This window comes from Tarenaya hassleriana, unplaced genomic scaffold, assembly GCF_000463585.1.
Source record: "Tarenaya hassleriana unplaced genomic scaffold, ASM46358v1 Cleome11, whole genome shotgun sequence".
In the NCBI taxonomy this organism is placed as follows: Eukaryota; Viridiplantae; Streptophyta; class Magnoliopsida; order Brassicales; family Cleomaceae; genus Tarenaya; species Tarenaya hassleriana.
In genome coordinates, this window is record NW_010961290.1 from 566070 (window position 1) to 591066 (window position 24997).

Consider the following 24997-nt stretch of genomic DNA (forward strand, 5'->3'; position numbering starts at 1 on the left):
TTCAGCAGACACGGACCGTTGATCGAGCAGATATCGTAGTTAAGGTGGGAGCGGTCGCATGTGATTGATCCGGTCTGTGGTGGGACCCGCACGGTTGGACCGGGCTCCCATGTTTGTAACGTACCTGAAAACGGCTTGGCGAAACATTCACCGTCTCGTGTTATAGATGAAAAAGATAGATATAAAAATTTTAGATCCGAATACCAAAACAAATTTAAAATTTTATAAATTTAGGGTGCAAAGTATATGATTAGTTCGTACCTCGATTGAATTCGACAGACCATGAGAATCGAAGCTTCGATATAGAGAAATAATACAGAAGACATACGACCGACACGAATAATAAGGCAATGGTCGAATATGAATTAGGAGTCTTCCTCATTTTAATCTTCTTCTCTTTTGCGTATTATTTTACGTATGTATGTATGTGTACGGAGAGATGATGTGGCAGAGAAGAGGCAGAATGAGAAGAAAGAAGAATAAAACAAATGAGAGATGATCCATTTCATGAAATTTTATAGCAATGGATTATGAAGAATTCCTCTTAATGAAATCTTTTTATATTAATTAAAAAAACAAGTAACAAATCAGCATCATTTGGCATTGTAAGGGAATTACACATAAAAATACATGGAATACAGTAATAATACATTAATTTGTGAACAGATTTCAGTTTGCTACCCATTTATTATTTTGCTATAAAATGTTGCATGCCTTAATCCGTTTTTTTTTTTGGAATTATATTTATCTAAAAAGGGAAATTATAATTTCCGTATATAATTTGAACTATTGATTCCTAATTCTATATCCTTAATTAGAGCAATTGAAGATGCTTGGGAGTGCATGCAGAAAACCAAATCCTGATAATACTTAATTATACTCAAATGGAAATTAATATATAAATTAATTTATTTAACTTTTATTGAATTAAATTAATTAAATTTTAATCGATTTTAAAAATAATTGAAAAACATAATATAAAATATACTTTATTTTTTTATAAATTTGTTTCAATAAAAAAGGAAACAAATCTAAATCCAAACCCGAGAGACATAATTTTGTACATATATGCAAAAATAGATAAATTAAAATGGACACAAATCCGATATTTACATATATTGTTTTAAATAGTTTTAAAGTTTTAAGGCCCATGCGTATTTTTTAAAGGAAATTGATTCTAAGAATAAAAACGCAAAATCAAATAAGTTTTTATAAAAAACGATACTGTCACACCAAACGATTGAAAAATAAAAAATCCAGACATGGTGACTTAATAATTTAATAATAGAAGAAAAAAAATTCTGGTCGATAAAAATTTTATTAATGGGCTATGATAGGCCCATCAAGGAGGGCATAGACTCAAATGGGCTTTATGTGTTCTCTAAGCTCATATATAAGCAAACAAGCTAAATCAAACATCAGGCGGGAAGAATTACGGCGCCGGAAAGTTGTGGACTCCGCATGAGAGCGCGAAGAACCGATGTTCCGTTCAATCTCTCTCTTACGCAGACGGATTTCTCAGATAAAGAGATGTCGGATTCAAGAGACATGCATCCCTTACACGACAACAAATGAAATGATTGTGCCCGAAGCCGACGAGGCTGCGACTTACATGCAGTCCGCTTTTTCCAACCCGTGGTTTTTCCTTCTGAGTACTTGTAAAAACGCTGTTTCTCTGAGGAGCGTCCATGGATTGCTCACTGTTCACGGATTCATGGGAGATCTTTCGTGTGTTACGAAGTTGGTGAGTAAATACGGTGGCTTTGGGTATACAAGGGTTGCCCGTTTGGCGTTCGATCAAATTCCTCAACCAGATCTTTATTCGATGAAGGTCATGCTCAGGTGCCACTTCTTGAACGAAGAGAGTTTGGAAGTCGTGAAATTTTACGATTGGATGAGGATGAAGGGTTTTGTTAGTGATAATGTGGTTTTCTCGATGGCCTTGAACGCATGTAGTGATCTGCGGGATCTGGATGAAGGAAGAAAGATACACTGTCAGATTGTTAAGGTGGCTGATCCCGACAGTTTTGTGCTGACGGGTCTCCTATGTATGTATGCTAAGTGCGGAGAAATCAAGAATTCTCGTGAAATGTTTGATGACATTTCCTCAAGGAATGTAGTTTGTTGGACTTCGATGATTGCGGGTTATGTACAAAATGACTGTCCAAAAGAAGGATTAATTTTGTTTAATCGAATGAGGAACAACATGGTTCTTGGTAATGAAATCACATTTGGGAATCTAGTGGCGGCTTGTACAAGGCTTGGAGCTGTACATCAAGGGAAATGGTTACATGGTTATTTGATCAAGAGTGGCATGGACCTCAAGTCATACATGGCGACATGTTTGCTAGATATGTATGTCAAGTGTGGTGATATTCGCGATGCTCGTTTGGTCTTTGACGAGCATTCTTCTGCTGATTTTGTTCTGTGGACGGCTATGATTGTCGGATACACCCACCATGGTTGTGCTAACGAGGCACTAAGCCTTTTTAAGGAAATGCAATCTGCTGGAATCATGCCTAGTTGTGTCACTGTTGCGGGCGTACTTTCGGGATGTGGTCAGTTGGACAATCTGGAAATGGGAAGATCAGTTCACAGCCTATCCTTGAAGCTTGGTCTTTGGGATCATACAGTTGCAAACACTCTGGTGAACATGTATGGCAAGTGCCACCAGAACAGAGATTCTTTCTATGCCTTCGAGATGGAAACGGACAAAGATGTAGTTGCTTGGAATTCTATAATTTCAGGCTTTTCACAAAACGGGTCTGCCCAAGAAGCGTTGCTTCTGTTCCATTGCATGCTCTCGGAATCTGTTGCACCCGATGCTGTAACAGTTGTGAGTATCTTATCGGCTTGTGCTTCTCTTGGGGCTCTATCCGTAGGTTCATCTCTTCATGCTTATTCCGTAAAATCAGGCTTCTTGTCACCATCCAATGTTTATGTTGGTACTGCTCTACTGGACTTCTATGCCAAATGTGGGGATGTTGAATATGCTCGCACTGTTTTCGATGCCATGGAGGAGAAAAATACAATCACATGGAGCGCCATGATCGGAGGATATGGAAAGCAAGGGGACACCAAGGGTTCCCTTGAGATTTTCGATGAGATGCTGAAAAGGCAAAAGAAGCCAAATGAAGCGACCTTCACATCCATTTTATCTGTGTGCAGCCACACAGGGATGATCGAGGAAGGGAAGAAGTACTTCAGCTCAATGTACAAAGATTATAAGTACACGCCTTCCACAAAGCACTATGCATGCATGGTCGATATGCTAGCTCGAGCAGGAAAGCTTGAAGAAGCATTGGATGTCATCGAGAAGATGCCTGTTCAACCAGATGAGAGGTGTTTTGGGGCATTTCTCCATGGATGCGGATTGCATGCCAGGTTTGATCTTGGAGAGATGGGAATTAAGAAGATGCTCAGTTTACATCCGAATGACCCTTCTTATTATGTTCTTATATCGAACTTATATGCTTTGGATGGAAGGTGGGATCAGGTTAATCAGGTTAGAGAATTGATGAAACAAAGAGGAATGAACAAGATTCGGGGCCATAGCAAACACTTAAACCCGGGAATTGTGTCTTTGGGTCAGTAATGTGCACAAGATTCAAAGTTTGCCGTCATCAAGTCGTGAACGTGGGAATATGGGTGGATGATTTGTGCCAGAAAGATGGGACATTGATGAGATTGGTGATAAATATCTTGGCATGGTTGATCAGAGATATTGTCTTGAGACTGGATTTCAAGTGTATAGAGAGACAGGGCGTTTCTTGAATAAAACTAAAAGGTCAATTTATTTGGTGTAGAGCAAGATTTCAGACAATCTAGTCAACAAGTACATCGGCAAGTTGAGAAGAGATTGAGTTGACAAATATATACAATGCTATAGCAGAGCTCAAGTTTATAGACCAGATGGTTTGAGCCATAACATTGAGATTCTTGTTTGTGACAGCTGAAATATCTGGTGAGTTCAAATGTCACTTCTGTTCCCATCTTCATCTTGTGGATCAAAGGGAACTTCATACCGGCTTCTGTTGAACTTCTCGCGCAGTTGCTTGATGGGGATGAAATCCCCGGCTGTGTCTGCTCCATAGAACAGAAAGGAAATGTACGGATGATCGAACCTCTCCTGTGGAATTTTACACCATGAGAGCCAAACTTATAAAACATTAAGGGATTGGATATTGTTTGATACAAAAGTCTGCTCACCATGTCGGGTTTTTCAGGGGCTAACAAATTATCTTCAGGAACTGCAATACCAAAGGTCAAGTTTTTGCTTCAGACAAGGGGAATACAAGACAGCAGTCGTGTCAGTGATTACATATCGGCACAGCGGAGGAGATTGGATCGTGTAACAGTAGCTTACCATATGTCACAAGTAGATTAGGGTCTGCGTGTACATCTACCAGGACCTGCTACACAAACAAGAAGATTTATTTAGTTATATGTCTTCTTTTGTACAAATGTACTGCAACCATTAGTTAAATTTAGTTGGTAACGAAGGAATATTCTTGAAAAGTGCTAATATGAGCTCCTAATCTTGATTTAATATTGTTGAAGGTGACCTGATAAAATGGTTGATTCGAGCCGCGGGGCAAGTTCTCAACCTGGGCAGTTTCCATCCAGGAATTTGATTCGCAGCATATCGGATCCATCCCACAAATTACAGCTTGGTAACCTAAAACGATAGAACGGATTATTACTCAAAATTAGATGAAAAGAACTCGGGGCAAATCTCCTATATGATGATCATACAAAGGGAGCCCGCACAGAAGATACAAGCTAGCTGTAACACATACGATGATATACCGAAAAGTTTGTGTCTAACTTTCTGGCCCAAACGGAACGCATATTGTGCATTCTCATAAGCCAAAGCTTTTGCAGATGCAGCCAAGGATTCGGCCTCAAGTTCTGAAATTTCATCTCGTAACTTAGCAGCCAAAGCATAATCCTCACTATCAATGGCAATCTGAAGATCTGCACTGCTAGGTTTAAGTATGATCAAGATATACTCCATTGTCTAAAGACAAGGGACGGTGTGGTGTCTGAAAGCTATCGAAGTACAAAATCATGAGAAGCAAACCACTAAAATTTGCTTACCGAAGACGGATTATGCTAATAGCCTTGTCTTGAGCTTCACTCTTTGAGGACGATCCTCTTTTCGCCTCTTGCTGCCTCATTGCCTCCTCTTCCACCTTTCAACAAAGAAAATTATTAACTTTTCTGCATTATACATGACAAGGCACCGATTCCTAGAAAATTCTAATGTCAAGACATACATTACACATCTCAACACCAATCTGCGGATTGCAAAAGCTTTCCAAACGAAAGGCCATATCAGTTCATATACCTCATTGAGCTTGTTCCGTAGCTGTTGGGCAATATCATACTGCTCCACATTCAGTGCATACTGCCATTCCAACCATTGAAAACCTCAAAATTGTGAGTAGACTGCAAGAAATCCTTCGAAAATCTCTCGAAGCTTTCTTCACTGGATACATGAAAATAATTTATTGCCAGGGAAAAAAACCCTTCTGACCTGCACGCGAGTTGCCAAGTCTAGCTGAAAGAAGAAAATCAAGATATCCTCATTCGCACTCTCGCTACGCTCGGAGCTCGGATCCAAACCTTGATTACCCCCTCCAAATGGCCATCCAGCTTCAACCCTCGAATTTCTTCGCCTTGATGAGCTTGAGTGTCCTCTAATGGATGATATACGCAGAATCTGATGATAACACACGCATCGATCACCGACCCCAGAAACCAAACCTGAAGACTTCTTCAACTTCTGACGATTGCTCCATGATCCATAAACTCCAGGACTTCCACAGATTGAACTTAAAGTGCTTAATGACTGACTTTGTACCATTCTCATCGAAAACGATTCCGATTCCGATTCCTCTTAACCCCTGAATTATCCTACGAAATTTATTGTAGCAAAAACCAGGGGAAAAAAATACTCTAATCAGATTCTACACGAAGTTGAATCCTCTCAAGCGCGAAGCAATGAAATTTCCTCGAGAACGAAACTATAACGAACAAAAGCCAGAAGGCGATGAACTGTAACTGGATAAACTTACAAATGCACCGAGAAAAATCTGATAAGTGTCGTGGAAAGTCGCCGATGATCAGGGAACCTCACCGGAAATGTGGAGAGATTTCGTCCTCTCAGTTTTTTCCCCTTTTTTTTTTTTTTTTTTTTTTCTGGAGCTTCGTTTTACCAATGTGGCATGGCTTGCGGATAAGGTAAAGATCAGGTACGATGCGGTGTACGGAGGGAAAAGGCATTGTTCGGCATTACCGTGCCACGTGTCTGACCAAATCTTCAGGGCTTAACGTAAGATTATAATGAACGGTGCAGATTCTCCATATGCGTATATTTCTTTATTTGCAAATGAACGCCAAATGTTTTGTGTATTTCATTCATTGAGTTACAGATTTGTAATGTACATTTTATACCCCAATTAGCAGGCGCAAAAATCTGAAAGGGAATATTTCACGCGTTAAATAGAAAAGTCGTCAATAGAATTGCAAAGAAGCATTATTTCTTACACAACATCACGGCGGTAATTGACAACATACTTATGGAAAATTACATAGCATAATCAACAATTACTAGTTGTTAATTGCTTGCTTAATCTATCACCATAGGCTTAATACAATCACTTCTTCATGAAACCTTGAGCCATCTTCATGTAGTCCCCAAACCCACTTCCCGAATCCCCATCGTCTTTCTTTACCGCCGGTTCTCCGGCCGGGGGAGCATTTGCCGGAGCAGCTCCTCCGGTGGTGGTGTGGTGAGTGGTCTCGTACTGGTGGAGGTACTTCTCGGCCTTGTCGAGGTACTGACCGACGCCGGCCTTGTCGTCGAGCTTGCCGTAGTCTCCGGCGGCGCCGAGTAGATCTGCACCCAAGTGTTATCTAGACCCTAACAGCCCTAGTTAGACAACTAAAAACCCAAACTAGACCAGAAACCTAATCAAACCTAAGTCAATCCTAATTGACCTAACCAACCCCTGATTAGTTACCCTAAATCCTAGTCAATCACCTAAAAGTCCTACTCATCAAACCTAAGCCAACCATATTGATTTACCAACCCCTGATTAGACTTTTAGCACCCTAATCAGACCTAAACTAAGTCTAATTGACCTAATTCTCATCTGATCAGACCCTATAAACGCCTAGAACCAATCCCTACAGACCTGCCCTGATCTAAACCAACCCCTACAGATCTATACCTAGTGATTCTAGACTTAACCAACCCCTAAACCAACCCGTTTTAGCTAAATCCCAACTAATCAGATCTAACCGGTCAAAGTACCGGACTCTATGACTCAAAACAGGTACTTAGGAGTCCTATCTAGTCCTAAACTAGATAATACCTAAATCTATAATCAGATTCTAATCTGATTAGACCTAGACAATGTCTCTATAGACATTCTAAACCTTTAATCAGACCTAACCAAGTCTATTTTGACCTAATTACCTACTGATCAGATCTAAACCATGCGAGACCAACCCAAATTTGGATTAACCCAGACCTGACCAAGACCTAAACAACACTTACAGACCTATACCGAATTAAACCAGTCTACTACAGACCTGTACCCGCCTCTTTAGTCTAACCCGACCTCTTACCTAGCTAATCTTAGTCAAATCCAACCTATTCAGACCTATATTGAACAGAGAACCGGAATCTATGACCTATATTAGCTAAACCGAGATCTAAAACAGGTCTAACCCTAGTGTATTTTACTAAACCAAGCCAAATTGGATACTAGACCGACCTAACAGGATAAACCGATCACTACAGACCCTAACATACCCTAAACCAGTCCACTATGTCCTAAACCAGACACCATCAGCCCTAATTTGGACTAACCTAACCCTAAACCAGTTAGTTCTAGTCCTAATTGTACACTCTAGACCCTAAACCGATCTAATCTGGTCCTAAACCACGAATTCAGACCTTAACCTGATCAATACTAGTCCTATACCGATAAACCAGACCTAAATCAGACATATTTTAGCCTATACCGAGTCTGATTTACCTAAACCGAACCCAATTGATCTAAACCCGGACAATTCTAGCCCTAACCGGACAAAACAGACCTAATCAGACCTATACCAAGTCTAAACCAGCCTAAATTGACCTCTACCGGACTTAATTGTCCTAAACCGATCTGAACTAGACAAAACCGAACAAATCAGACCCTAACTTAGACCTAAACCAGCCTAAACTAGTCTGAATTGACCTAAACCGGACCTAGATTGATCTAAACCGGACTAAATTGACCTAAACCGAACTCAATTGACCTAAACCGGACCTAGAATGACCTAAACCGGACTCAATTAACTTAAACCAGACCTAGAATGACCTAACCGGACTCAATTGATCTAAAACCGAACTCAATTGACCTAAATCGGACCTAGACTGACCAGAACCGGCCTGAACCGGTTCAATTGACCCCCAACCGGACCTGAACCGGTCCAACTGACCTGAATCGGTCCGATTTGACCTAATCGGTCAACTGTTGACCAATTTTGGTCAACGGTTTGACTTGACCAACCTAAATCGGTTCGATTTTAAATCGAACCGGGTTTAATTATTCAATCGGATTTAAACCGGCTAAACCGGTTTAAACCGAAAACCCTAATTTCGGAAACGTGAGCTGCCGAGTTCACTCGGTTAACTAGGTCGTTGACTCAGTCCGATTTCCCGACTCAGTCGCGATTCGACGAGTCACGGCCGAGTTTCGCCGGAAAATCCCGGTTTTTCACCGATTCTCCCACCCAACCCATAGATCGACTCACGTAGACTCAAAAACTTACCTGAGCCAGTTCGCAACTCGCCCGAATCTTCGATCTGAGTTAGATCCGAGCCCCTTCCAACAATCGCCGTCGATCTGAGCCGTTCCCGCCGTTCTTGACCGCCGATCTTATCACCGATGGCCTCTCTGATGTCGGTTCTTGCCTGAACCAACTCGAACACCGCATTAGAACGCTCAGACCCGAGATCCAGGAACCTCGACTTACCTCGACAGCGATTCCACCGCCGATTCGTCGTGCCTTGCCCGCAACCGGGCTCTGATACCACTTGTACGTGGTACCGGCCTTCGATCCCTCACCGATTCACTCCGATTCACCCTCGTTTGAACCGATCCGAAAAAGAAACGCAAGAGACACCGAAGATACGAGTTCAGTACCGAGGGGAACCTCGGTACCTACGTCTCGAGAAGAGGAAGCTGTGTGTCTAGGATTACAGACACATACCATCGCCGAAAACTGCCGATAACGGCTCCGGAGACACGCACACACACATTATGATGAGAGAAGGAGCTTTAAGCCGCAAGAGAGAGAAACGTCCGAATTACAGATTGCAAGAAGATGAAACCCAATTAGGGTTTCATTTACAAGCCCGCGTTAAAAGACCATAACACCCCTCCGTCCTTGTGAAGCCTCCATCTCAAACAGAAGCATTAAAATCCTCCACTTCAACTAGCGGATTAGCTGAAGACTTTCTACATTATCTAAACGTCGCCAAACATTATCGTAACGCAGGTAAAAATATGCGATTAAAATTTGAACATTTTATTATCTTATGTCAAATAGCCCTTTACACAGTTACACTCTCATGATATTTAGGTCACTAAATCAATAACTTCAATCCAAATGAAAACCCCTATTAAGAATTATATATGTGTATATAATGGTAGATCTATACTCAAGAAATGTTTCACTGTCCAAGTTAAACATGGAATCTAGTATAGTATACAGATTAATTCCTAAATCAAATCTTGATGTAAATATTTCTTGTCAGAAATTGAAGGAAGAAAACTACTACGTACTATGTCAATGTGGCAGAGTTTCTGATTGAAAAAAATAAATTTCTTGATTGTATATTTAAATGGGAGACAAACTGAATAAATCAAAATATAAAAATCATATAAATATACATTTATTTTGGAATATTCCTCCACAACCCAAACTATTACACTCCAAATTAAAATTCATATGCAAATTATTTTCAAGTAAGTTTTTATTGTCTTTAAACTTCTTTAAATTCTCAATGAGTTTTAGGAATTTTAGGCTTGTATCCATGCAAAAGTACAATTATTTCAAACAACCATACCTAAACAAGTTGATGATTAAATGCATTTGATATATATATATATATATATATATATATATATATGATCAATTTTCAGATTTCTTAGGCCGATACCTATTCAATGTTTCGTTGATTGAATCATGTGTTCAATAACTTGTTGATATTGAGTAAAGTTCATTGGGAAATTGTTTTAAGCATTTAATCGGAATATTGTAAGAGACTAGGAGAGACCCGCGCGATGCGCGGGGTATTTTTGTTATTAGTAATATAAAATATTTATCTTTTTGTTATGAAAACTTATTGATATGAATATAGCAAAAATTATATTATGAAATCATTATATATATATATATATATATGAAGGAACGAAGAAATGAAAGAATTTAAATATCAATAAATTATTATATTATAAAATTATTTTTGTATTAAATAAATTTGCCAATGTAAATTTATATATTTTTTATGATGAAGCGCATGTTTAATCAATATAATTGTACGTTTTACGCTAGGTGTGGGAACGGGTCGGGTACCCGCGATTTTATGGTTACCAGAACCTGAATCCGAACCCAAAAATCATATAAATTAAAAACCCAAACTCGCAACCGTTTTGATCGGGTATCCAAAAATCGGGTACTCGAAATAATGTTTAAGTATCTGTGGATACCCCAACACGGAATTTAAATATAAAATTTATCAGATATAATATTAAGAAAAATATCATAAAATTTTCAATTTTAACCAAGTTATAAAAAATATAAATGATATTCATAAAAAAAACATTACAAAATCATCATATTTTAATTATTTATGAAAGATGTCATAGATAATCAAAAAACAAAGAAAGTTATTAGCCAAAAAATATCTAAGAGTAATTCTTTCACAAACTCACACTGACTCGAAAACCATATGAAACTAAAGTAGATTAGAGATGAAGGAGAAATGAGAAGTACGTGCACATGAAAACGATCAGAAGAAAGGAGAGATAAAGAAGTGGAGAGAGAGAGAGGAGAGAAATGGAGCGAGATGGAATGGGGAAGTGGGAGACGGCTTCTGGAAAAAAAGTAGGAGAGAGCAATGTAAAATTAATCTTAGGTTTTAGTGTTATTCTTTCAAAATATAAGGATGAAATTGTAAATCTATGATTTTTGGGTACCCGCAGGTAATACCCGAATCCGAATCTAACTACCCTAATCTCAGACTTTTTTAAGACTTAAACCCGATTTCATCTTATACATTAGTCGGATACCCGAAATTAGGATACCCGACTCGACCATATATCTCTTTGCATCTTTTTCATTAATGCATTTAGAAATAATAATTTATGAATTTTTTAGTATAAAATTTTATAAATTTAGATGTAATGGATATTTTTTTACATTTATCGAATGCTATCATTTTATTTTTAAATTTATATTTGTTAATTGATACTACCAACACCATATTTAGTAAATTATTGGCATTATTATTAGATAAGATAGATGTTGTATTGAATGAATAATGTTTGTCAAGATCTTGGAATGTAACATATGAACATAGGGTGTCAAAATGGTCGGGTCGGACCGGCCCAGCCCGAGTCCAACACAAGTCCTGAGAATTGTGGGTCGGCCCGAAACATGTGTAGACTTAAAATCTTAGGCCCGAAACCCAGCCCTGTGGACTTTTTTCGGGTTTGGCCCGGACTTCAGGCTTGAACTTTAAAAAAAAAATTAACAAACAAAAAATAAACTATAAAAATATATTAAAAAATCATATAAATAAAAAAAATTAATATATATATATATTGATAAAAACATTTATTAATATATATATTTTGATTTCAGAAAATTTAAACGCTAAATTTTAAAATTTTATATAATAAAAAAGTTTATTTAAATATTAAATTGTTATATTTTTAATCCTAATAAATATTCCATACTAATGATATTATAATTTTATATACATTATGTTATTTATTAGACTCCAATTCAGGCCCAAACCCATTGATTCATGTTTAATCAATATAATTGTACGTTTTACGCTAGGTGTGGGAACGGGTCGGGTACCCGCGATTTTATGGTTACCAGAACCTGAATCCGAACCCAAAAATCATATAAATTAAAAACCCAAACTCGCAACCGTTTTGATCGGGTATCCAAAAATCGGGTACTCGAAATAATGTTTAAGTATCCGTGGATACCCCAACACGGAATTTAAATATAAAATTTATCAGATATAATATTAAGAAAAATATCATAAAATTTTCAATTTTAACCAAGTTATAAAAAATATAAATGATATTCATAAAAAAACATTACAAAATCATCATATTTTAATTATTTATGAAAGATGTCATAGGTAATCAAAAAACAAAGAAAGTTATTAGCCAAAAAATATCTAAGAGTAATTCTTTCACAAACTCACACTGACTCGAAAACCATATGAAACTAAAGTAGATTAGAGATGAAGGAGAAATGAGAAGTACGTGCACATGAAAACGATCAGAAGAAAGGAGAGATAAAGAAGTGGAGAGAGAGAGAGGAGAGAAATGGAGCGAGATGGAATGGGGAAGTGGGAGACGGCTTCTGGAAAAAAAGTAGGAGAGAGCAATGTAAAATTAATCTTAGGTTTTAGTGTTATTCTTTCAAAATATAAGGATGAAATTGTAAATCTATGATTTTTGGGTACCCGCAGGTAATACCCGAATCCGAATCTAACTACCCTAATCTCAGACTTTTTTAAGACTTAAACCCGATTTCATCTTATACATTAGTCGGATACCCGAAATTAGGATACCCGACTCGACCATATATCTCTTTGCATCTTTTTCATTAATGCATTTAGAAATAATAATTTATGAATTTTTTAGTATAAAATTTTATAAATTTAGATGTAATGGATATTTTTTTACATTTATCGAATGCTATCATTTTATTTTTAAATTTATATTTGTTAATTGATACTACCAACACCATATTTAGTAAATTATTGGCATTATTATTAGATAAGATAGATGTTGTATTGAATGAATAATGTTTGTCAAGATCTTGGAATGTAACATATGAACATAGGGTGTCAAAATGGTCGGGTCGGACCGGCCCAGCCCGAGTCCGACACAAGTCCTGAGAATTGTGGGTCGGCCCGAAACATGTGTAGACTTAAAATCTTAGGCCCGAAACCCAGCCCTGTGGACTTTTTTCGGGTTTGGCCCGGACTTCAGGCTTGAACTTTAAAAAAAAAATTAACAAACAAAAAATAAACTATAAAAATATATTAAAAAATCATATAAATAAAAAAAATTAATATATATATATATTGATAAAAACATTTATTAATATATATATTTTGATTTCAGAAAATTTAAACGCTAAATTTTAAAATTTTATATAATAAAAAAGTTTATTTAAATATTAAATTGTTATATTTTTAATCCTAATAAATATTCCATACTAATGATATTATAATTTTATATACATTATGTTATTTATTAGACTCCAATTCAGGCCCAAACCCATTGATTTTCGGGCCGGATTCGGACCGGACAACGGATCTCGGGTTTTTTTTATATCTCTATATGAACACGTCATTCCCTAGTGACTTTTTCACTGAAAAATGTTGTAATATGAGATGTACGACTTCAATAGTTTAATTTTTTACTCCGGTAATATGATTCGAAATTAAAATAATGAATGTATGAAAAATATAATTGAATTTTTCCATTTACTCATACACAACCGTTTATTTTTTATAATTAGATGAGAATTAAGAAAATCACAATAATCCTTCAAACATTATAAACTATAATCAATTATTTTAGTTATATAATTAGTATTTTAGTTTATTATAAATTATATTTTTTCATTTAAATGTAATTTAGGAATATATAAATATTCGTAAATCATATATTCATTTACATTATATATATATATATTTTAGAAATATTTAAATATTTTATTAATTTTATTAAATCACATCTTTGATATATTAAATATCCTTTTTTATATATAAAAGAAATAGTTAATGAATATTTTTTAATGAGCATTTTAATATATAAATGAGAATTAAAAAAGTGACACATAGATAATGATATTATATCACAATGTAATTTTTAAAAGAAATAAATTACATTTAAAGCATATTTTATCACAAAATCTGTATTACTATATTTATATTTAAAATCATATATTTTAAATTTATTAAAAATTCATAATAATTATATCTACATAAAAATTCACCAACTTTCCAAAAACTTCTATATAAATAAATGAATTTTGAATTTTATTAAAAAAATACATGAACTTTCTAATGTATATAGATATAAGTGTGGGTGTATGCGTGTGTATGTATATAGTCACTTTTCTTATATTGTCAATGAACTTCAAACTTGAATTCCACTTGCAAATGCATTATCTCCTTTGTTCGTATTTGAATCTTGAAATTATCCATCACAACCGCATACAAATACAAAGATCAGACATTTTTTTTTTTCAAAATCGAAGTCAGAAACAGAGATACAGTTGTAATATGTAACTCACATCCACTTGTAATTGAAGAGAAAAACATGAATTTACCCATTGAATTTGGAATGAGTTATGTAATCTTGAAGAAATCTCACCTCCTTACCAATTTCTCTCTTTACTTTATTGAGTGATACTTCTCATTCCGATCCTTGCAAAAAATTCACATTCATTGAATTTTAGTTAGCGGTTAATAATGAAAACAATTATCACCTTTTGGAAAGACAATTTGTGTTGATTAGCTTCAACAACAGCACTCTTCTTTACCAAAAACTGACATATTCGCTTTCAACTCGTGCATCCTTGCTTCTGCTAATTGGATATTTGCGGCATTTTCTGGGAATGGTGCTTCTCGCACACGTGCTTGTCTTTTGGCAACTTCAGCTGTCTGTTTTGTTTTTTCAATGTCATTTACATTAGAAAAATTTAACGAAGTCAATGTTGGTAAAATTAGTTTACCTAGCGTTCACGACGTAGACACCAGTGTATGTGAAGAATGCGATACGGTCACCGGCCGACGAAAACGACGGGAACCCACCTTCGATTCTGAAGAGAGAAAGGTCGGGCGATGATGATTTGATGTTCTCGAGGAGAAGCGAAGACGTTGTCTGTCCGTTGGCCTGCCCTCTGCAACTGTGGTATCCGACCCGTGTCGAATTAGGGGAGAGAAACGGGTTGAAATGGTGACTCTTTGGCGACACCAGACGAGTCAACTCGATGAAATCTTTCCTTTTCAGGTCGAACAGTTCTACGTGGCGGATATCCGAGCCGGGTCACCGAGTGGCAACCGCGATGAAGTCGTGGTTGTTGGGCGACGTAGCGGGTGCGAAAGCGTGGATACCCGGTGGTGTGACTCTGAATCGTTTTTGATTGGGTGGTGTTATATAGGAATACAGACGTTTAAGTGTATAGAAAAAAATAAATATTAAATGTTATGTAATAAAAATAATTAGTGGGATATTTGAATCAATAAAAAAGTGTAATGGGAGCGTTAAAAAGATGATTAGTGGGTTAATCAATATGAAATCAATTAGAAAGTGTAACGTCCACCGTTTTTTGTTTTTGTTTTAATTTTTTACATAATGAAGTTTTAAACACTAATTGAATTTATTGTCGTCTACTCCATGATCATGTTAAAATGACCGTTTTTTATATCTAATGAAGTTGGTATTTTTGTATTTTTTTAATTATAATAATAATTATTGACATTTTTTTATATGATTCATCTCAAAATTTTCATGTAATGTTTTATTTATTATTTTTATTAACATAAAAGAATCAATATAAAAAATAAATATAAAAATTTAAAAAGTGATAGGTATTTTATATAATAAATATAGTTTTAAATATAGTTTTTTATAATTATAATAATTTATTAATATTTTAAAATTATTGATGTGTAACAATTAATAATAGTCTATTATAATACCAAAATTATATTGATAATCAATATCCAATCAAAATTAAACAAAATGACACATAGGATACTTAGGTGGCTTCACCACAATCCTTTAAACTCCTTTATTAATATATATAGATTTAATTATAAGGGCAAAACTTAATTGACAATAATGTATGGCGAATATAACTCCTAATGCAAAAAAAAAAAAGTTACACGTATACATGAAAGCTATCAATGCCGGAAAACTTGAAAGAGTTACAGCAGAATATTATCCCAAGAAAAAAAAAGGAAGAGATGGGCAAGAAAAATATACAAAAGTACGTGTATCTATACACGTATATTGACAAAAGTTATGATTTTGTATGTGTATGTATGTGTGTCTCATTTAGAAAGCAAATGACGAGCACGTTGATTAGCGCCTTTGACGCGAGAGTTGAGTTCATCAACATCGTCGCTGAGATGATCAAGGGCCTTGTTTTGCCTGCAAATCTCACCATCATGTATGTATATAGTATATGTACGTATGCATGCATGTATATATGACAGACCTGTCGAGTTCACTTCCCATGTCGACAGCCATGCTCTTCATATCTCCCAGGATGTCGTTTAAATCAGACAGTCCATCTTCTTGCTTAGCCTTCTCTTGCTGCAACCACACAATTTATAATCCTTGTATTGTATCCAGAGATCAAAATTGAATATAAATCAACTCATATAGCTTCTAACTTATATATATTCTGAGATGTCAACAGACCTCGACTCTCTGCAGCGCATTGGTTGGTTCTGGAGGTGGAGTTTGGCTGTGTGATCTGCCTTTGTTTCCTGCGGGAACCAGACCAAGTTTTTCTCTCTGCTCCTTGCGATTCTCGCTCTGTTTGCTCGGATTATCTACAAGATTATAACAATTAACTATCATATTAATTCCAAGCATGATTTAGTTAATGATCTGAAATGCATAAAATGTTATGTAGTACCGGGAGTGATCATAGGCCCCGTGATTTGTTTGTTCTTCTTCGGCTTCCATGGCTTGGAGAACATTCCTCCCAGGTTGTTCAGAAGCTTCTCACCCTGATTTTATCGAGACCATGATGAGCAAAACCCTGGTTCTATCTCCTTTTTCCCATTCTATGTTCTTGAATCTGATCCGACATTGGTTTTCAGAGATCAGACAAGAAGAACACTCACCCGGCTGAGATCTTTATCCATCTCAATCGCCATGACATGAGTTCTGTTGATCTGTTCGCCTTGCTGATGCAACATATCGAGCGTTCTCGTGGCATCTGATCTTATATCTTCCGCGATTTTCAGACAGTTGTTAACGTTCTTGGTCGTTTCCTCGGCCTTGTACACTGCATAGTTCTCGAGTTCTTCTGTAGTCTGGCTCTGCAATCCACCAGAGTCTCGGAACTCGCTCTTGTAATAATCTTCCCTGCCGAACTCCGGGATCATAAGGATAGGCTCTGAGGAAGTTCGTCTCCCCTCGTTTATCGTCCCCTTGCCGTTCGATTCGTTTGGAAGCTTGTTTCCCGGCGATTTGAAAAGCCCAAACATCTTTTATCAACAACAAAAATCGATTTGCAGAACCTGGGAAATGAAACGGGTTTCATCATATACTTGCAGGGAAAGGATGTGTTCATACAATCTCCAGAACTACGATTTGGCGTGAAGAATCTGAGACATAACTGTTTTCACGATGAACATGGCAAGTTATCTGTCACTAAAATATGACGAGAGACGAAATTGAATGAAATCGTTTCGGGTTTATAGCATAACAAGAGATGAAATCCCATATGAGTTTCCAGAAAATGCATGAAAAGGATTGAACTTTGAGAAATTAACCTGTATATGGATTGGAGAATCCGAGAGAGAACTCTTTTTGTCAAAGATTGAAAAAAAAAAATCGAATTCACGATAAGGAACGGATGGAAACGCAGAGGATAAGCAAAGGGCATGGATCAAATCGTTTGAGAAATCAAATAAAAAGGATAAAATCAGAAGAAAAAATCACCTAAGATCAAAGTGGCTGTCCAAAGATGCAGACTTGACAACGATTATCGAAATTTTTGAACTTCACGACGGGTAAAGAGCATCTCTCTCTCTCTTTCTCTCTCTCTCTCTCACCATCTCTCCCGTACAATCTGACCGTGAGTCCCCAAAGCCTCTCTCCGAAACAGAAGTTTCTAAAAGTCTGAATATTTGGATTTACACAAAGTGGAAAACGAGGAAATTCAAGGCCAAGACCAACTCCATGGCAATCTCAATGGTCAATGTCTGAAAATTCTTTTTTTTTTTTTTGAATTTTCTTAGAGCCTCTTCTGAAATTTCTTGACTTTACGAAAAGAATCTGGTGACTGATTCTATTTTCAGCATTACAGTTTAATCAACAGAGACAATCTCCACACATTACTGTGAAAGAACCGAAGAGAAGTATACAGTGAAAGAAGAGAAAAAATGTTCATACCAATTGATATAACCGACACCTCTCTACCAATCCTTCCATGAGGAAGTCTTGTTCATCTTCAGGCGCTGTAATTGGAAAATTAAGGTCGAACGTGGGCTTATCCCTCTTAGTTGCAGCTTTGGTATTTGTTCTACCACATTGATGCAGCCTTATGCGATCCCTCCGACCATTCTCTTCCTTCTGCTCTTCCCAGTTCAATCTCTCGAAAGGATTCCCTCCTGCTTCGGGCAGGAGATTAAGATCTTTCAGATCGAACAGATCGGAAACATGCTCTCTCCTTCGTGTTTTCAAGTTCAATCTCCTGAGAGGATTATCCCCTGTATCTGATGCGGATTCATCATCATGGACAGGGAGATTAAGATCGATCAAACTGGAAATGTGCTCTCTCTTCTGTTCTTTCGAGTCCGATCTCTCGCTCGCTTCATCTGCCGAGCTTTCGCTTCTCCAAGATTCAGCAGCATCCTCCGCTGTCTTTCCGGGCACAGATTCAGATTCAGACCCTCCAAGTTGCTGACTTTTGTTAATCCCGTCACCAGAAACTCTTGATTCTGCCGTGTCAAGATCCGTTCTTTCTCCATCACCATCATCGGGCTTGTGTGTCACTTCCAAAGTGTTCTTCCGTGAAGAGATTCTTGGATCTACAGATTCTGTTTTCGCCTCCTTATCCGCATTTCGAAATGGCAACAGATTTTGCATTTCTGGGTTCTTTTTCTTTGAACCTGAAAAGATCTCAACGTCATCCGAAAGTCTCTTCCTTTTTCTTGAATATGTCCTCATAGTCATAGTGTTAGGGTGTTTACTCTTCCAATCGCTCACACTAACATTAACTTCTTCCTCAACTTCTCCTCCTCCTCGTGCTGCTTCAGCGCTCTTGTGAGATTCCTTGTCTTCACCTTTCTCAATCGGTGATTCCATGGCTCTGGGCCGAATCAAATTCAAACACGTGTTACTTGGTCGGTGCAAAGATCCGGCGAAGAAGCAAGAAAGTGAAATCGGCCTTTTAATTATATTCCGCCGGAAAACGGAGAGAGGGAGAAATCAGAACAATGGGGAAATGAGTAGTTGATGGAGGAGGTTAACAGCACATATATATATAAGAGGAGCAACCAAGAAAATCTTTCTTCTGTTCCAAGAAATCAAGGGAAGATCCATTATATGCTTGCGGCCAAGATCTCCTCTTGGGAGTTACATAACAATTTGTAAGACGAAACCCTCTTTGCCATCAAAAGATTTGTACAAACGAGTTCTACAGGAGAACCAGAAAGTTTGGCTATTACAGAATCTGAGAGGCTTTTCACAAAATTTTCTACATTTTTTTTTTCAGGAGAAAGTAATTTAGATATACAAGAGAGAAGGGAAAAAAAAAACAAAATCATGGCTTCGCTTTACAACTTGTGCTTCTTAAATAATCCCATTTACAAAGAAGAGAAGACGAACACCATTGAAGAACCCTTCATTTACTTCCCTCGGAATGATCTTCCCAGGCATCTAGTCCGAATATCTCCTCAATCATGTTCGATGTCGGTAGAAGATCCACGCTCTTGGTCCAAGGGTTTGGCAGCAGTCTTGTGTCGCATGCATCGAATGAATACAACTGGTTCACAATATCGCAGCACCCATCAAACCTATGGTGGTGCCAACATTTCCCCGTGTCGGGTTTCTCTTTGTTTCCCTTAGGACTACGAGTGTAGACCAAACCAGGTTGGAACTCCAAAGACATGCACGACCCATCTTCTGCTGTCGCTGCTTCCCCATCGTTGCCTGAAACCTTATCCATATGGCCTCCTCTGTCACCATCTATGTTGTTGTTGTTGTCACTGTCATTATCATCACTGCAGTTGCTCTCACCATTGTTATCTCCATGCGAGAGGCTTTTCTTGTATTCCTGGCCAGTGTGCCGGTGAAAAGAAGACCCCAGGAAAGAGTCTTCTTCCTCACCTGGAGGAGCTTGGGCTCCATAAAAGGTATCATAGTCCGCTCGCCATTCATCATCGTCACTGTCAATGTCCAGGCTTTGGCAACGGTTCTGGACGGCTCGTCTTTGCAGGACGAATACATTAAAATAATAGCTCACGAGTTCGTTTATAGTTCGTGAAGGAAATGCCGCCTCTAGGTGCTTCCAAAAATTCCGATCCAGTGAAGCTGGATTGGAGTAAACCACCTCATGAAAGAGGTCCTGCTCCTCCTCAGTCCACTTGCGGGAAACTTCCTCCCCCATTTCACAGAAACCTAACTTCACAAATTTTTCATACCCAATAGTTTCCATCAGGTCTTCCCTGGCTTCCATGGTGTGCTGTCGCACACATCTGACAGTGCCCTTGTCCCAGCAGAGGCAATCGTTTCTTCCTTTACCCATTACGCAAACCTCAGTTCCCGATACATTGCCATCAGGAGCTGGAATTGTGCACTTTCCCATCAGTCTTTCTTCGTCTTCATCCAGAATCTCTTCCTTGACAGGCCTACCAAATTCGGGGATGACAGCCTGATAATTAGGCCCAATCGGAACTTGCTTTCTTGGAGAGCGATCCATAAGACAGAAATAATCATTCTCCACAGGGGAAAGAGGTCTCCAGGGGAAAACTGAATCAGGTGATTCATGAGAGAGGGATGACTGAATCGTTGCACCAGACCCAGCATCCTCCTCAAACGAACTTGCATTTTCATTCCAAGTATCACCTTCAATCTCATCCTCACTTTCAGACCTGCATAGGTCACTCATTTCCTCTACACACAATGCAAGACAAAACCATAGTTCAGCATGCTACTAAGCCGTCTCAGAACAAAGAAAAACCAATTGATGTATTATTACCTATGACACTGGGCTTCCTCGAGGAAACGTGATATGGAAAAACTACATCTAATTGGGTCAAGTCATTGTCATAAGTAAGTGGTCTTGCGTGCTTCAAGTTCAACTCCTGCACCTCCTCGGCATTAAAAGGGCGCTTCAATCCCATTTTTATTTGACCTGTACAATGGAACATGAAGGACTAAAGTTAGTTACTTGACGTTGAATGTCATAATTTTAACCCGCATGTGTAAGTGTAATTATATCCTAAAACCTGATAGGCAAGGTAATAATTAGCTGTAGATATGTACACTATTCTACTAAAGCCACTTGCTTTTAATGGAAAATTCTAGAAACTTTGATGGGTATGGTGGGAATTGAAAAATTTTGGAGTCTCACGACAAATTAACAACAGGAAAATATGTTTCCCCAATTTAATTTCAGAAAATTAAAAAATCCCCAATTTTAAACGAAACCCTAACCCTAGATTTCAATTGACGACAAAATCACCAAATTACGAATTAAACAACGACGAATCGCCTAAATTTCAAAAGAAAAGACAAAAGCCCTCTGATAATTTATAGATCTAGCAACCCTAGGGGCGCCAAGAACAGAAAACTGAAAAAAATCAAAGGAAACTCGAAATTTATATCCGAAATCGAGACGGGTACTGAAATGAATCGATATTTAGACGAACCCCTAACAGGATCTAACGTTTTGAGGTCTCGATGATGAAAAGCATATCCAAACCCTAGATTTGACCACCGAGAGGGGCTAAAATCAAAACAGGTATCAATCGAAAGAAGAAACAGAGAGGAAATAGGAAATTACAATCAGAACGAACGTCGATCTGGAAGAAGGAGAGGATCAGAGCGAGAAATTTGACGAAAAAATCTGGCGACGAAAAAATTGGGGAAATTTCGGAGGCGGCTAGGGTTAGAAATCGTGGTTTTCGAATAGAAAGAAGATCCGATTTTGAAACCCGGGTTGATTCGGATACCGAGACCACTTCGAATGAGCTGTACCTTATTTATTCTGAAAGCACACTAAATCACGAAAATACCCTCGCGATTTACAAGTACTTGCCTATCAACTTGCACATTGTGTGCACATCTACGTACACGCGTTTTAACAAAAAACCAAAATTGATTTAGTTAACAGTTGCAAACCGGAACAAACCGGTCCGACCGGATTAGAATTTGGAGCTCTCACCTCGGGACTTGATTCCATAAACCCTAAATTCCCAATTCCCAATCTCACCTCACGTTACCAAAATTTGCAACCTTCGCTCTATTGCTGCCGGAGATTACCGTGGTGGGCGTATTTTTGGTTTTTGGGAGGCGTGGGAATATCTTCCTTGAGGCTATTCGTGAACAGAACAGGTAAATATGATTCTTTTGATTCATGGGGAGTTTCAGCAGGGATCGATTTTGTCGTGCTTTTGATTGTTGCTATGATGATGATCTTACACCCCTTTTCTGCATTCGATCATTTGGGTAATAATGCATTAGTCTCAGGTTTTAGTGTGGGATTGATCCTAATGTGTGGTTTCATTGTTTGGAGGATTTCTGGAATTTTCAATTGATATTGCATATGGTCTGCGTTGCCCTTTTCCGTCATATGTTTATCATGCTCTATAGAACTGTTTGAATCTGTAGACATGTGTTTGTGTTGAGAAGTTATGTGTATCCAATGGCGCTGGTACCCAATAGTTGGTAGTGCTTGAGATGATAAAAGGTCATATTCAAGTCTGGTTCGATTCCACTGATTCCACTGATGTAGAGGATATAATTTCTGGATCAAAATGGTTCATATACAAAGGTTGAAGGGGTGGGAACTATCCTGGTTATTAAAAAAAACCATGGCACTGGTTGTGATTTGTGGACAACCTTGTATTAGAAAATCAATGGCTGCAGTTTCAGTATCCAAAGCCATGAAATGATCAGAATCGAAACAGACGGTCAGGATCGTTGACGAGCGGAGAAGAATCTTGCTCGCAAAGTCGCAATCAGAGCTTTGTCAACATGCCAGCGGAGAAGAATCTTAGGGGGGAGTGCTTGAGTCAGAAATTGATAGATCGGTTGCAAGAGACAGCATTCTTATAGTTGATCCGTTGAACAGCATCAAGGGTTACAGATACGAGTTACGGTGCTTGGCTCGTGCCACTGGCATTCGATATTGTGTTCTGTACTGTGACATGGATGAAAACCATTGCAGACAATGGAATAAGGAACGCAGAGAAAAAGGAGAGGCATCATAATTTGGTAACATTTTGAAGATTTGAGAAACCCGAGAGACGAAACAGATGGGATTCTCCTCTCTTTGAACTATACCCTTCCGGAGGTGGAATAGAAAAATCCTCTCCTGCTCTAATGGATACAGAGGCGAATTCTTTGTGGAAACACAAGCTCTTGATGGGACTGTGGGAACTGGAAAGAGACTCCAGACCAGTTGAGCTCTCTTTGTTCTTGAAACCTTGCCTGGAATCACGCTTGATCCCTTTTTTTCCCGATTAAATTATGGGCAGAAATTGTTTTTTGTTTTGTTGGTATGTGATTATTGTATCTGAAGTTATTGGCGTTGTACGAAAGACAAAGGAGATGTTTTTACCGTTGTTTGTGTGTGTCTGTGTGTAATAATGTTGCTTGGCAGTAAAAGGGGGAGTTCCATGCAGTAAGCCAAAACTGCCATTGTTTCTTTAACATGAGATGGACAGAAAAAAAAAATGACCCGTTTGACGCTTTCATTTGTTTCTCTTTACCTTTTTTTTCATTAAATATAATATATATATATATATATTACAATTTAATCATATACAAGCCTTTCTTTAATAGTGATTGACCAACTCGGGTAATTAGATTAGTAAGATACAAAGACTTCCCCAATTAATTACTATTTGATTATGCATGGCGGTTGTTCAATTTAGGCCATTGAAAAATGAGCCAATTCCCATTACAACTTCACGTATTGATATAAACGTATTTTTGTGAACTAATATGTGTCGCAATAATGTTTATACAAAAATGTGTCACAATAATATGATAAAAGAGACCAAAATACCCAATTTATTAAATGTGGAATCTGCAAAGCAGCAATACCATTATCTGCAATTATTCCTTCGGCCGCTACGCACTATGTTGCTTTGTTTCTTGCAGGAGAACACAATGATTTTCTTGTAATAAAAGTTACAACCTTTTTTACAGATCTAATTAATTAGTTAATTCATATTAATTAAATTTAGTTGCGAATCAATTAGTGCTGCTTGGTTGCACATTTATTCGCATCAATCATAAACGAACTCTACGCAGAGCAGGAGCTCACAGCCCCCACAAAACTGGACTCTCTCTCTCTCTCTCTCTCTCCGGCTTCTGAATCGAAATCTAAATCCTTTTCGACGACCCATTAATGGTACGCACCTCAAAAACCCTAATTGATTGCGTCTTCGTCGTTGATGATTAGTTCTGACATTTTTTGAATCCGATCTCTTGTCATCTTTACCATTTTCAAGATCTCGTCTTTTCGAATTTGAGATTCCGGTTCCTGGACAGAATCGGAAAGCTTTTCTGGGTTCTTTTTGTTGATGATAACTAGAATTTGTGAAGAAAAGTAGGTTCGTTTTCGTTTCATTATGTAATGACTACAAAAGGAAAGTTTCTCTTTTTCTGAATTTTAATTTTAATCCGCGAGATTTAATTGCAGGTGGTTGATCTGCGGCATCCCAGTTCCATTTCTGCAATCGGCATTC

General features: G+C 37.7%; 6 protein-coding genes, 1 long non-coding RNA gene and 1 pseudogene across 11 annotated transcripts in view; 3 read left to right on the forward strand and 5 right to left on the reverse strand.

Annotated features, from left to right (window-relative positions):
* The first annotated feature begins 1441 nt into the window (after window positions 1-1441).
* Window positions 1442-3857, forward strand: LOC104805184 (pentatricopeptide repeat-containing protein At2g03380, mitochondrial). Of its 2 annotated transcripts, XM_010529645.1 has the most exons (2): window positions 1442-3384; window positions 3487-3857. In XM_010529645.1, exons 1-2 carry the CDS (start codon window positions 1481-1483, stop codon window positions 3593-3595), a joined length of 2013 nt encoding a protein of 670 aa, XP_010527947.1. In that variant the 5' UTR covers window positions 1442-1480; the 3' UTR covers window positions 3596-3857. The 2 variants fall into 2 exon arrangements, with proteins under 2 accessions (XP_010527947.1, XP_010527946.1); XM_010529644.1 differs by having other exon boundaries at window positions 1442-3857.
* LOC104805183 lies at window positions 3776-6213 on the reverse strand. Its single transcript, XM_010529643.1, has 9 exons — window positions 6081-6213; window positions 5540-5919; window positions 5351-5410; window positions 5101-5195; window positions 4810-4982; window positions 4566-4678; window positions 4367-4412; window positions 4210-4250; window positions 3776-4129 (listed from the first exon to the last, which is right to left on the reverse strand). The coding sequence occupies exons 2-9, from the start codon at window positions 5873-5875 to the stop codon at window positions 3971-3973; spliced, it is 1023 nt and encodes a 340-aa protein (XP_010527945.1). The 5' UTR covers window positions 5876-5919; window positions 6081-6213; the 3' UTR covers window positions 3776-3970.
* A 421-nt stretch (window positions 6214-6634) lies between these two features.
* Window positions 6635-6917, reverse strand: LOC104805946 (nodulin-related protein 1; the record flags this gene model as incomplete). Its single annotated transcript, XM_010530666.1, has 1 exon — window positions 6635-6917. A coding segment is annotated over one exon (255 nt), but the record flags the coding sequence as incomplete, so codon positions are not given.
* A 7734-nt stretch (window positions 6918-14651) lies between these two features.
* LOC104805186 lies at window positions 14652-15216 on the reverse strand. Its single transcript, XR_770446.2, has 3 exons — window positions 15064-15216; window positions 14872-14992; window positions 14652-14755 (listed from the first exon to the last, which is right to left on the reverse strand). It is a non-coding gene; the product is annotated as an uncharacterized LOC104805186 (long non-coding RNA).
* A 962-nt stretch (window positions 15217-16178) lies between these two features.
* LOC104805187 (putative SNAP25 homologous protein SNAP30) lies at window positions 16179-18139 on the reverse strand. 3 transcript variants are annotated; one of them, XM_010529648.1, is made up of 7 exons: window positions 18015-18139; window positions 17846-17878; window positions 17192-17590; window positions 16981-17074; window positions 16761-16894; window positions 16555-16652; window positions 16179-16477 (listed from the first exon to the last, which is right to left on the reverse strand). In XM_010529648.1, exons 3-7 carry the CDS (start codon window positions 17555-17557, stop codon window positions 16357-16359), a joined length of 813 nt encoding a protein of 270 aa, XP_010527950.1. In that variant the 5' UTR covers window positions 17558-17590; window positions 17846-17878; window positions 18015-18139; the 3' UTR covers window positions 16179-16356. The 3 variants fall into 3 exon arrangements, with proteins under 3 accessions (XP_010527950.1, XP_010527948.1, XP_010527952.1); XM_010529646.1 differs by lacking the exon at window positions 17846-17878 and having other exon boundaries at window positions 18015-18138; XM_010529650.1 differs by lacking the exon at window positions 17846-17878 and having other exon boundaries at window positions 16179-16487; window positions 18015-18136.
* Window positions 18140-19758: 1619 nt separating this feature from the next.
* On the reverse strand, window positions 19759-22239 carry LOC104805188. Its single transcript, XM_010529651.1, has 3 exons — window positions 22084-22239; window positions 21277-21432; window positions 19759-21191 (listed from the first exon to the last, which is right to left on the reverse strand). The coding sequence occupies exons 2-3, from the start codon at window positions 21419-21421 to the stop codon at window positions 19921-19923; spliced, it is 1416 nt and encodes a 471-aa protein (XP_010527953.1). The 5' UTR covers window positions 21422-21432; window positions 22084-22239; the 3' UTR covers window positions 19759-19920.
* Window positions 22240-22447: 208 nt separating this feature from the next.
* LOC109116334 lies at window positions 22448-23998 on the forward strand (annotated as a pseudogene).
* Window positions 23999-24545: 547 nt separating this feature from the next.
* Window positions 24546-24997, forward strand: part of LOC104805190 (probable methyltransferase PMT5) — a 4445-nt gene continuing 3993 nt past the window's right edge. Inside the window, exons 1-2 of one of the 2 annotated variants that reach the window (XM_010529653.2) lie at window positions 24546-24660; window positions 24952-24991. The gene's annotated coding sequence lies outside the window, so the exon portion shown is untranslated. Of the gene's footprint in view, window positions 24661-24735; window positions 24863-24951; window positions 24992-24997 lie in introns of those variants that run through there. The other variant, XM_010529655.2, reaches the window with a different exon arrangement.